The 12,378-nt window shown below is 66.0% G+C and overlaps 1 protein-coding gene across 1 annotated transcript; it reads right to left on the bottom strand.

Moving 5' to 3' along the window:
- Window positions 1–1,205: 1,205 nt before the first annotated feature.
- Window positions 1,206–11,046, bottom strand: LOC109698336 (microtubule-associated protein 1S). The gene is made up of 7 exons (XM_020182479.2): window positions 10,906–11,046; window positions 9,346–9,447; window positions 8,221–8,303; window positions 7,599–7,739; window positions 4,937–7,256; window positions 1,620–1,840; window positions 1,206–1,401 (listed from the first exon to the last, which is right to left on the bottom strand). Exons 1-7 carry the CDS (start codon window positions 11,021–11,023, stop codon window positions 1,246–1,248), a joined length of 3,141 nt encoding a protein of 1,046 aa, XP_020038068.2. The 5' UTR covers window positions 11,024–11,046; the 3' UTR covers window positions 1,206–1,245.
- Window positions 11,047–12,378: the final 1,332 nt, after the last annotated feature.

Below are 12,378 nucleotides of genomic sequence, written 5' to 3'. Positions count from 1 at the left end.
ACACTGGCCACATCCAGCTCACGTTTTCATTTTCCCTCCTGACTCGGGGCTCGCTGTGCAGCCCAGGCTGGCCTGGCTTGGGGCTCCTCCTGCCTCCACTTCCCAGGGCTGGGATTACAGGCTGCACCACCATGCCCAGCCCTGTCTAGTAACTGGATGCAGTCACTACCTTTTCATTTTCCTCAGATCTTATTATTTTTGAGGGGGGCTGTGGGTAGGCCAGGCTGGCCTCTGATTCACAATCCTCCTGCCTCACCCTCCATGTTCCAGGCCTTACAGGGGCACCCTCCATACCCGGTTTCCTCCCCCTGGGAGCTGGGCCCGTCCTCACCTGACTACAGTGGGACAGAATCGGTTTCCAGACAGGTGACAGGGACTGGCCAGCCTGGCAGTCTGTGTCACCTTCCCCAGGCTGGGTCCCCCCACCCCCTGGCCTCCCAAGACCCCTGTCCCTTGCTTTCTGTTGGGCAGCATCTGTCCCCAGCCCCATGGGGGTCCCTCCTGTGTTCCCTAGGCAGAGAGGGAGGCTGAGGGCCACCAGGTTCTTTGGCACTGCTTGGTCCTTCCGTCCCCGTGGGTTTGTCCTGTGCTCCTGATGCCCGTCTGTCTTTGGTGACCGCCTGTCCTTGGCTGCTTACACTCAGCATCCCCATGAAGATGTGAGTGACGAGCTCCCTCTTGGGGCCCAGACATGGGTCCTTTGCGGGTCCCCAGCCACAGAGGACTTCCAGCCTCGGGAACTGGGGAAAGAAAAGCTGAGGTGCTGTGACCTCCGAGCCCGACAGTGACATGGCAGAGAAGCAGCTGCAGGAGGGACAGACGGGCTGTGTGCCCACTGCTCAGAGGTGCTGCGACCCTTAGAAGCCCAGAAGGCGGGTGACGGGGTCCCCGCAGGACTCGGCTCCTTTTAGGGTGTTGGGTGAGGGGGTACGAAGGGTGTGGCTGTCAGCTCTCCTGTTGTCCATGTGACCCGGCTCGTGCTCTGGCCATGCCACCTACCCATGGAGACCTGGGCAAACGAGCCTGGGTGGCACCAACCCCAGGGAGGGCAGCTTGCAGGGCTTAGGGCCACGTTCAGGGCTGCGCATCCCCTGTGGGGCCTGAGATCGGGGTCTGCAGGCTCGGGGGCCCCACCCCTTGTGCGCCCTTTCTGTTTAGGGAACCCCGGGGCCGGAGCCGGTGTCGCACAGGAAGGAGAGGACGAGGCGGGTGGGTGCGGGTTTATTCCCGTGCAGCAGTGCCTCGCTAGAACTCCACCTTGCAGGCGGGGAACGCCTCGTCCTGCATGGACACCATGCTGTTGCTGCCCAGCACGGTGATGCCCAGCGCCTGGTGCCGCGCGTGCGTGTCCTCGTACCAGCGGTGCATGGCGGCCGAGTCGAAGGTGGGGATGAGCGTCACCTGCGGGGACAGCGGGAGTGATGGCGGTGCGCTCCTGTCTCGGCTTCTGCGCTGACGTCCAAGAGCAGCCTGCACCGTCCATGAACCCCGGGCTGCGCAGCACTGCTGAGGCCTCCCAAGCACTGCACGCCCAGGCCCTCCGCTCCCCGCCCCTCTCCATCTCAGCCCCGCCCCCTCCCACGCCCCGCCCCTCATCTCCAGCCCCGCCCCGCACACACCTGCAGGTCGCGGTCCCAGCGCTGCTTGCCGGCCAGCAGGGCGTCCAGCACGGGCCGCAGCCCCTCCTCGCGCCGCTGGCCCTGGCCGCTGATGACGTAGCAGAGCGCGCGCACGCGGCGGAAGAACTCCTCGTCCACCTGGCGCGCGCTGCGGCCCCCGGGCAGGTAGGCCAGGTCCAGGTAGACGGGGGCGCCGGGCGGGCCGGGCCGGACGCTGCCTCCTGCGGGGACGCAGCCCAGTGACCGGGGCTCCGGGGAGGCCAGTGCCCCGGACCCTCCAGACTGTGCCCTCCGCACGCCCCGTCCCATCTGTCCCTGCCACAGCCTTTGCCACCGCACCACGTGACTGACGGGCTCACGGGGGAAGGGGGACGGGACGCAGAAGTGCCCCACGTCCTGCCCACTCATGACCGCAGGCCCTGAAGTCCTGACCTCCCACGTCACCCCTGACCCCCTCAGGACCCACGGGTCCCACTGGAAACTGCACCGCAGACATGGTGGCTTAGGTGGCAAGGGGCACAGGATAGAGGACGGACCCTGGAGGACAGGGCAGGTAGCCTGTCGCCTCCAGAGAACAAGGACACCTGGGCACCTGAAGGGCCCAGCCCAGAGCCAGCGCTCAGTGAGCCTGTGTGCGTCCAGCGTGCAGAGCTTGCGTCACGTCACTGTCGGCGTGACGTCACCATCGCATAACCATCACGTCAGCGTCCCTCACAGCGCACACGACACAGGTGTTTTAGGACGCACAGGTCACCTGAACTCGGGGCCTCGTGCAGGTCCTGTGCAAGCCCCACACCCCTTCACAGACAGCTGGCGGCGAGGACGCTGTCCCCTCACCCGCGTCCCTTGATGGACACCGGGTCACTCCGGCTATCGTGTTGTCACCAGCTGCTCTCAGGCGGCTCCCGATCAGCCACGGCCACTCATGGCCGTCGAGCACCTGAGCCACCCCAGGCAGGAGTGGAGCTGGGCTGGGCCTGAAGCCCACATGGCCAGGCAGGGACACGGGGACCCTCGCTGGCCGCAACCACCAGCCTGCGGGGCCAGCGGAGGCCATGCCGGCCTCAAAAATGCAGCTGGAGCCGGCGGGGGCCTCCTCTGGGACCCCGCTCCCATAGGCTGAGGCCGTGGATCGCGAGTTCAAAGCCCGCAGGTCAGAAAGCAAAGAAACCAAGGCCGCAAAGGAGGAAGATGGCTGCCGCGCTGACCTGCACTGCTGGGCGGCGAAGGCACCCCGGAGCCACCAAACCCCGACAGACCCTCAGACACACGGACGTGAAGCCTCCATGGAGAACCCGGGCAGCCGGGCCCCACCCGAGTCTCAGGGAACCTCGACCTCCACCCCGGGACGCCCACGGCCCCGTTCCCCTCCAAGAGGACCAGGGCCCACGCGTGACAGCCAAGACTGAAAACCCGTGGGAACAAAAGCTTTGCAAGGATTTCTCACGGACAGACCGGCCTCATGGACATCCACCCAAGGGTGCCTGGGAGAGGGAGGAGATGGACATGATCCACCTGACGGGACCGGCACGCACCTCGTTAATCCCTAACGCTCAACTCGGAAAGGAAACCACGGGAAACGGGTGGACGGGGTGGGCGAACGGCTCATGGCTGTGCCGCCAGCCTGGGCAGGAGCGAGCGAGACCCTGGGGAGCAAGGGCACAGCTGTAATCCGGGCTGCAGGCGGGAAAGTCAGGCCGCCGGGCAGGCAGGCTGAAGAGCAGCTGGAAACCCCTGAAGCTCCAGCGGTGGCTCCAGCGGTGGCCGCCTGCCTGGCAAGCGCGAGGCCTGGAGTTCAGGAAGAAGCAGAGGAGACACGGCCCCTGCGGATGGCAGCGTCCGGCGCCGTGACTGCGCTAGGCACGAGCACGCGAGAGACGGTGGCGTACTCGGGTTCAGCAGCCTCCATCGTGGAGAGCGGAGGAGGCCCCAATCGCGGTGCCCAGGAAGCAGAGGCAGGAAGGGAGCAGGGACCAGACACCCTGGTGACAATACGACAACAGCAGGTGCCACCTCAAGTTCCACAACCTCCCAAAGCAGTGCCACCTGCTGGGCACCAGGCATCAGCACAGAGCCTGTGGGGGACGCCACACATGGACCACGGCCCTATTACAGAAGGCCCAACATGGCAGCACAGCACCACCCACACCGCGGGACGGCCTCCAACTGCCGAAAACGAGGCCAGCAGCAAGTGCCGGAGGATGTGGAGAAAGCGGAGCGCTGTGCGCTTCGTGGGTGTTAAATTCGGCAGTGTGTGGACGCAGGCCGGCCGGCCTCACGGTGCGCACCAGGGAGTGGATAAAGCCAACGTGGCTTGTGCACACCAGGGAATACTATTCAGCCGTGAAAAGGAAATTCTCACAGGGCTACAACAAGGATGACCTGGAAGACGCTCTCCTGAGTGAGCTATAAGCAGTGACACGCTGTGTGACATTCACAGACAGAGCTGGCAGTCTGGGGGAGGAGAGGGTGTGTGTAGGGTGCAGGGCTTTACTTCTGGGACGGGGTCTGTGGATGGCGGCGATGGGTGCACTATTAACGCACTGGGCACAGCTGAACGGGGCATCAGAAGTTAAGATGGCAAATTGTGCCGCAACTTTGAAAAACCCAGTGAAAGCATCATGGCAGACCAAAGACTCCCTTGCGTGTCTGTGAACTCTGACTTGAGGGTTCCCGTCCCCTAGCTCAAGGGCGCTCTGGGCTGGGCACAAGAGGCTGCTGACCGCCTGTGTCCGGCCAGGAACCTGTGGGGACGGACCCGGGTGACCTCTATGGGCTTCCGTGACAGGCGCGTGGCTCCCGCGGTGTTAGCACAGGGTGGGGTCGCCACGGGAGAAGGTTCTGGAACTGCTGACTGCTTTCCTCCCGGCCTCACCTTGTGGCCTCGTTTGCTTTGCTGGGCCCAGCCAAGGCCTGGCCAGTGTGGGGCTCATGAGCCGCGGGCCGGTGCCGACTGCCCAGCACTGCCAGGCCGTGAGTTCAAATCCCAGTGGAGACACAAAACTGAACTACACCCACGCGCGGAGGCGCGGGACCCCTGTGCCACCTGCACGGGACACGGAGCTGACAACCGCGACCCTGGGTCCTCAGGGCATCAGGAGGGGACAGCGCCACAGGCCCTGCAGGGACCCAAGTACCTGTCACCGGCACAGCTGAGCCCTGGAGGCAGGAAAGTCCTTACAGTGACCTCACCTGTGTGCTGTCACAGGACTCACACGGTCCCCTCAGAGGTGGCCCGGGTCCTAGAGAAGTGTGGGCTGAGGACACACAGTGAGGGACAGGACAGGGCCGCGGGGGGCTCCAGCCCCGGTACTCACCGGACTGGCCTCGCGTGGCAGTCTTGGGGACCGAGGGCTTCCTGGTCAGGGGCGCGCGGCCGCCCTTGTCTGCGGGCTCGCTTCGGGCGCTGAGCGGCCGGCTGGCGCGGTCACCTGTGGGCAGCGCCTTGGCTCTGGTCGCGGCTGCGGGCACGGCCTTGTGTGCGGCCCCTGCGGAGCTGGGTCGGACGAGGGGCCTGCGGGTGCGGCCAGGGTTCTCCGTCTGCCGGGCCGCCTTGGGGACGGTCTCGGGGTCCACCATGCAGGTGCTGGGCGGCCCAGTCAGCGGCGGGGGCACGTGCAGGGGCTCGGGCAGCGGGTCTCGGCCGGGGCCCACCAAGCCCTCGGTGTCCTCGTCTGAGTCAGCCGCCCCGGGGCCAGTGGGTGGCGGGTCGGAGTCCGACAGGGTGGGCAGAGACTCGCTGACCGACGTGGGCGGCGTCTCCTCGGGGCCCGGCGCGCCCATCCGCTCCTGGGAGCGCGCGCTGCTGTCGGAGCTGCCGGGGGACGCGGGTGCGGGCGCGGCGGGCAGAGCCTTGCGGTGCTCGAACTCGCAGGGCGACACGAGGCACAGGTCCACGTCGTGCGGAGACGTGGAACGGCGCGCCCGGGGCCCGCGCAAGGGGAGGCTCAGCCCGGCCTCGCCAGCGGCGGGCGGCAGCACTTGCTCGAAGGACACGGACAGGGACTCGTCCACCTCGGTGGAGTGCGGGGAGCCCACCTCTGCGGGCAGCGAGGGCGTGGTGGCCGTCGGCGTGGTCACCGTGGGCGAGGCGTCGGGCCCGGTCTCCCCGCCGCGCAGAGGGCTGAGAGACAGGCGGCCGCTGCGCTCAGGGCTGCGGCGACTCTCGGGTGGTGATGGCGAGCGCGGCTGCGGGGCACAGGCAGCCGGTGCGGGCTCAAGCGTCGCCGACTCCACAGCGGGGCTTAGGGCCATCCCAGGGCCGCTGCCGTCGCCGGGCGTGCGGGGCAGCTGCGAACCAGGGAAGCCGCAGGAGGCGGTGGGGGTACTGCGGGGCCCGTTCTGCACGGGCTGAGGTGCGCTGCGGGGCTTGGTGGTCGCGGGAACGGCCGCCTTCTTCACACTGGACGCACTAGCGACGCCACGGCGCACCTCCCGGGGCTGGCTGCGGGGGACGCTCGGCTTGGGGTCCTTCTTCACCTCCCGCGCCGGCCTGGGGTCCTTCTCGGCTCTGCGTGGGGCTTCGGCCCGGGCTGGGTCCTTGCGGGCAGCCGTGGGGCGCTCGGGGCCGGGCTTGGCGGTCGCGGGCGGCCGGGCCTCTCTGCGGGCGCTTTCGCGGGAGCCCACGCTCTCCTTACTGTCGGCGCGGCGCGGCGCCTCCAGGTCCTGCGGGGTGACCACGGGCTCGCGCAGAAAGCCCAGGTGCTGCAGGCCGAGCAGGCCGTCCAACAGGCGTGCGGGTGGCGTGCACCCCGGGAACAGCACGCGCACCACCTTCTCCGCGGGGCCCGCGGGCAGCCACACAAGCAACGCGCACACGGAGGCGGGCGAGCCCACGTCGCCGTCACGGTCGCGGTCCTCCGCCTCAGCAGGCGGGTGCAGCACGTACAGGTCCAGGCGGCCCACGCCCATCTTGCGGAACAGCACGGTGGGCTTGGCGGGCAGCGGCCCGCGGCTCAGCGCCAGCGGAGTGATGCCCAGCTGCGCCAGGAGGCTCAGGGCCAGCGCTGCCTCGTCCTGGCCACGCACCAAGCGCGACGCCGCCTCACGCGCATTGAGGAACACGACGCCTAGCGCGGGGGACACCAGGCGCCGAAGACGCTCCTGCCAGCCGCCCCCGCGCTCGGGCCCCTCGGCCTCCGCCTCGGCCGCCGCCTCCCCGCGCTCCGCCAGCTTGCGGCGCAGCAGGCTGTTGAGGCCCGGGAGGCTGTCGGCGCCCGCGTGTGTGACCAGCACGGCGTCCACGCGGTCTAGGTGCCGCACCAGCTTCCAGAAGCTGGACTTGGGGTTGGAGCCGCCGTTGACCAGCACGGTGAAGCCGTTGACCGCGAAGAAGGCGGCGTCCCCGAGCCCCCCAGGGAAGACATAGCAGCAGGGCGCGGCCAGTCGCAGGAAGCCCCCGAAGGACGGTGGCTCGAGCAGGTCGAAGGGCGACGGCGGCTCCAGGGACTCGGCCAGGTACTCCAGGAACTCGCGCAGGCCCTCGGACGCGGGCAGCCGTGCGGGCGGGTTCAGCCGTAGCTGTAGCCGCAGCCCCGGCAGGTCGGGCGCCAGCCGCAGCCAGTCCCCGAAGGTGGGGCAGGTGACAGTCAGGGTGGACAGGTCTGCGTCTGGGGACGAGGCCAGGGCGTCCTGGACCTGCACGGGGCAGTGGAAGGTGACGTGAAGCCAGGCATCACCCCAACCTGCGTCCTGGGCAGGTGCAGTTTTCAGCTGCTCGCCATCACCTTGCACAACCTGGCCTTCCCTGGGGCCACCAGGCAACACAGGGTCCAGTCCTACCCCGTGTGTCCCTCCCTGTCCAGGGCCCTTGTGGTTCTCCCACCAGCTGACCGCCAGGCCCCCACCTCGGCCTCTCTGCCATTGCTCCACCTTTAATCCTCAAACCAACAGACTGGGTGCCCCGGCTCCCGCCTCCCAGCAGCTGCAAAAAGGCCTGCGCTTTTCTTTACTCCATTCCTCACCCTGTCACGAGCTTACCTCTCTGTCCTCCAGCACCTGGAGAAAGTGGTGGGGGGAGAAGCCCCCCGTCTGCAGCAGCAGCTCCCCAGTGTCCTCCAGGCAGGGCCCAGCGAGCACCAACAGCTTGTGAGACGCAGGGTCCAGCAGAAGGTTCCGGAGCTGGGGGAGGGCAAGAGCCCTGCATCTCAGGGTGGCTTTTGGTCCCCATCTTCATGCAACACCCCCTTCCACCACCACCCACCACATCAGGCAAAGAGCTGGGAGAGTCCTGGAGGACCCTTGCTCTGGCAAACTCCTGCTCATCCTGCAAAGCCTCTTATGACACCCCCTCCTCTGGGAAGCCCTCCCTGCCCTTTCTGGCTCTCTCAAGCCCTCCTGTCTTCCTGGCCCAGCCAGGAGAAAGACTAAGGCAATTCGGGTAAGAACTGGGACTTTGACAACACCACCAAGGTCCTACCGACCTTCGGTGCTCTGCACGCTGGACTGCAATGCTGACCCACCCCTTTCTCCCAAACCCCCGCCTTTTCCGCCCGCACCCCAGACAGGTGAGAAGCTGAGGTGGGGCCATGGGGGTGCTGGGCATCTGGAGGACTTTGAGCAGCAGGAAGACAGGTGGGATGCGGGGTGTATGCCCTCCTACCTCGTCATACAGGGACTTGTCGGATGGGTTCAGGAGGACCAGAGTCTCCAGGGTCTCTCCGCGGTGGTGCAGGCTCCGCTGGCCTAGGAGCAATGGGGCCCATGCCACCACTCAGGTACAACCAGTCCAGAGTCACATCCTGCCTCTGTGTGTGACCTTTGGGTCCACCAAGTTCCCCAGGGAACCCACCCAGGGGTCAGAGGGCACATGGTGCAGCTGCAGGTTGGAATGAGACCGGGAAACCCAAGGGACCTGCAAGCTGGAAAAAAGGCTGGGCTGGTCTGCAGCCAGACCCAAGGGAGATGCCAGCATCACCTCCAGGGTGGTGACAAGGAAGGTGCACCCAGAGGAAGGGTCAGCTCACACCAGGAGCAGTGAGCTGACCGCATACAGGGAGGAGTGGTCTCCAAAGCGGACACTGTCAGGCACCAGGTCTGATCTGCACATGCCAACAACCCTCCACAGTCACCGTGCACTCCTTCAACCCCACGTGCCCCACGCAGGGAAACTCAGGTGGAGGGGGAAGTGCCTCAGAAATCACTCTGCACACGGGATTTCCAGCCCCAGTCCCAGAAGGAGTCAGGAAGCCACCAGGACCCGCTGGGACAATGAGACCACGGACATTTCCTTCCCCTCCTGCAGCGGTCAGCGGTCAGGAGGTGACTCAGTGAGCCAGCAGCGGGTGAAGGCAAGTCCTAAGCCCCGCCCTGCAGCTGCTGTGCCAGCCTGGGTCATCCCAGAGTCCCCAAGTACTGAGCACCCACTGTGTACAGACCCTGTACAGGAACAGCTGAAAAGTGGCCTCAGTCCCGGCCTGCAAGGGGCCCACCCTCCCTGCTCGCAGATCTGCTCAGTGTCCCCACCTCACTACTCCGACGTGTCCTGTTCCACTGCTGGCCTTTGCTGGGCCCCTGCAGCTGCTCATCCCAAAAGCCTTCCTCGGAGGTCCCCCTTTCCCGCCCCCCAATACCGCAGTTTCATCTGCGAAACGGGACACACCCCTACTTCCTGCAAGAGGCAAGCTGTTGAGGGTGTGGTGCTCACATCACTGCCCGGGCCCCTCCACCATGCCGCACACACAGCGACCCCTCCCCAGTGAGGAACCAAGAGGGGACCCCGTCTCACCTTTCACGATGCTGGAGAACGTGGCTGAGTGCCGGGACACGAAGACCTTGAGCTGTTCATCCAGGCTGCACACGCCGGGATCCACGTCCCAAGAGCACACACCTGGGTGGGGGCGGGCGGGGGGCAGGAGTTCAGCCTGGTTCCCCGGCTGCCAGGGAGCTTCAGGACGTACCCCGCAGGTGAGGGGCGACCCCCAGTCCCTCTCCATAACCTGCTTTGGCTCAGGCTCGCAGCCAGGACAACTGCAACCACAGCCCCAGGCCCCCAGCGCACAGCAACAGCTCAGGATCTCACAACGCCCCCCACCATGGTCAGCAGATGCCATCCCTCCCTCCTCCCTGCTGCAGGGCGCTCTGGACTTTTTACCTGCCTTTCCCACTGTACACAGGGGCCCTTCCTGTGTCCCCAGCCTGCAGGTGCTAAGCCTGGCTGTCCTGGGCTTCCTTGGGGGCCCTTCTGACGCCATGCCCCCACAAGTGTGGCCCAGATGGGGTCCTTGTGCCCAGCGTGACGTCCGTGCGGGCGGGGGATGGGGTGGGGCGCGACGGGACGCACGTGCTCTCCCATCGCGCAGGTGCACTGCCCCCCTCCCCCCACCGTGCCAGGCGGCACAGGTGAACCTGCAGGTGCAGCTCTGAGTCACCCCCTGAGGTGCCAAATCTCAGGCGGCCTCACCCGCCCACACCCCAATTAGAAGCTTCCAAAGGAAAGGAAAGCAGAGCCTGGGGCTGCAGCTGCGGTGTAGATCTGAGCCTGGGGATGGGGAGGCTGCAGGGGGCAGGGCCCACATCCCGGGGGGCGGGTGCAGGAGCAGCGTGGACCCCATGGGGAAGGGGGTGAGGGGCCCACGTGATGGGGGAGGGTCGGGGTTCCCAAAGGGGGACGGGGGGAGGCGGGGGTATTTGCGGGTCCCACGAGAGAGGAGAGGGGCGGGGGCGTGGGTCCCACGGGAGGGAAAGGGGTCCCACATCCCAGGAGGTGGGGCCGGGGCCTAGGTCCCATAGGAGAGGGGCGCCCCTCGGGGAGGAAAAACCCGGACCCCAAGACCCCGCCCAGATCCCCATGCCGGACCCCACACCGACTTCATGAAATCCCCATCTGGACCACGCCCTGTCCCCAACGACCCCGCGCCGACTCTGTCAATCACAACCCCGGAACCCGCCCCAACCGCGCCAGGACTCCCCCCCCCCCGTACCGAGCCTGTCAATCACAACCTCGAGCCCGCCCCCACCCCGCCAAGACCCTCGCCGACCCTGTCAATCACAACCTCGAACCCGCCCCCACCCAGCCAGGACCCTCCGCTGATCCTGTCAATCACAGTCCCGGAACCCGCCCCCACCTCGCCCGGACTCTGTCAATCTCCGCCCGGGACCCCTCGCGGACCCCATGGACACCCCACACACAGCCGAACACATCCGAATCCCACGGACCACGCCCTGACCTCTGCCGAACCCCCACCCGAATCCCGCCGGGACCCCCAACCGACCCTGTCAATCACCGCCCCGGACCACGCCCCTACCCACCCCGCGCGGACCCCGCGCCAACCCCCAGCATCCCCACCTCGCTCCAGCTCCTCCAGGACGTAGGCCAGCAGCCCCGGGCAGCCGCACTCGCCGCCCACCACCAGCAGCAGCGAGCTCGGCGCCTCAGCAGCCTCAGCCCCCTCAGCCGCCGCCATCTTCGCGCCGCCTGGACTCCCGAGCGCCGCCCCCGCTAGCCACGCCCCTTAGAGGGGCCGTACCGGAAGCGCTGGAGACCACGCCCGGAAGCCCCCCTTCCCCTCTGTGTCACCTCTCTCAGGGCCCTCTGAGGTCTTGCAGAATTGGGGGGAAGGGTGCGGAAAGGGGGTGGTCGGCTCCTAGGTCTCCGCTTTGGGCCGCCCCCATCACACACAAAAAAAGACCATTCATTCATTCATTCATTCGTTCCCCCTCCCCCACCACGTGTGGGTGCGAATTTCTGCCCCCCCCGGAAACTCACGTCCCGTCACAGTGGTTCCTGTCAGAACCAGGGGCCCAGGGATGCTCTCAGCTTCATGAGTCAGGCTTGAGCGGAAACACGGAAATGTGTCTTGTAGTTAGGGCTTCGAGGAGTGTGTAGGAGTTTTCCGGACACCTATGGTGTAGTCAGGCGCCCATGTGTGCTGTGTGTGCTAGGCAAGTGGTCAGCACTGAGCTGCATCCCCAGCCCCAGGTGCAAAGTGTGCGACACACCTGGAGCACTCTGGACTGGACAGCACATTTATTCTGCGCCTACTGTATACCAGGCATTTTCCTCAGCCCCCTGAATACGTGCCAGAGGTCTGGGAAGCCGTCTCGGCCTCCCTTATCTGGCTGTTCCACCCAACTTCCTCTCCCTGGGGCAGATGGTGACCGCCAGCTCAGGCCACAGGCCAACGGCCAAGCTCCACTTCCTCTGTCCCCCTCCTCGGCTGCCATTGTTCCTGGGTGGGACCTGGGGGGAGCCACACCCAGGCTCTGGCCCCCCAAATCCCCGGTCATCCCTCCACCCTGCCTCCCTTGTCTACCCATTGATTAGTTCTGGATTCGAACCCAGGCCCTCCTGTCATTATTGATACTGATCAAGATGGATCTTCCCCCAGGGTGTCTGGCTTGGGCCAAGGCCCTTCTCCCCCCACACACCTTAAGCTTTTGGGGACCAGTGTCCTGAGTATTTGGGGCCTTGAATTTTCCGGTCCCACAGGGTCACCCAAGCTGGGGACCTGGTGTGAGTGTGAGGGTTCCTTTTTCACGACCGTGTAGTATTTCATTTTTTCTCCTTTCCTTTTATTGCGACAAAATGTATAGCCTACAGCTTGCCATTTATATCATTTATTTTTCTCTTTTGGAGATGGGGTCTTGTCTTGCTAGGTGGCCCAGGCTGGCCTTTGTGACATCCAGCATGGGGTGTGACTTTTCTGGGTGGCTCACGGTGTCATGGGGGACAGAGGGGACAGAGCTGAGTCCTGACCCGATCTCCCACCACTGCCAGGTCTGAGCCCCCAGGCAGCGCCTTGCCTGGGATCCGGTCCAA

The sequence above is a fragment of the Castor canadensis genome, chromosome 14 (assembly GCF_047511655.1).
Source record: "Castor canadensis chromosome 14, mCasCan1.hap1v2, whole genome shotgun sequence".
Taxonomy (NCBI): Eukaryota; Metazoa; Chordata; class Mammalia; order Rodentia; family Castoridae; genus Castor; species Castor canadensis.
This window is presented reverse-complemented; position numbering and strand designations above follow the sequence as displayed.

Coding starts and splice junctions, on each gene's coding strand:
- LOC109698336 (XM_020182479.2), bottom strand. CDS start 11,023: ATGGCGGCGGCTGAGGGGGCTGAGGCTGCTGAGGCGCCGAGCTCGCTG. Junction 7,740..8,220: donor ACAAGTCCCTGTATGACGAG/GTAGGAGGGCAT, acceptor GCCCTCCCCCAG/CTCCGGAACCTTCTGCTGGA. Junction 1,841..4,936: donor TGCCACGCGAGGCCAGTCCG/GTGAGTACCGGG, acceptor GCGTCCCCGCAG/GAGGCAGCGTCCGGCCCGGC.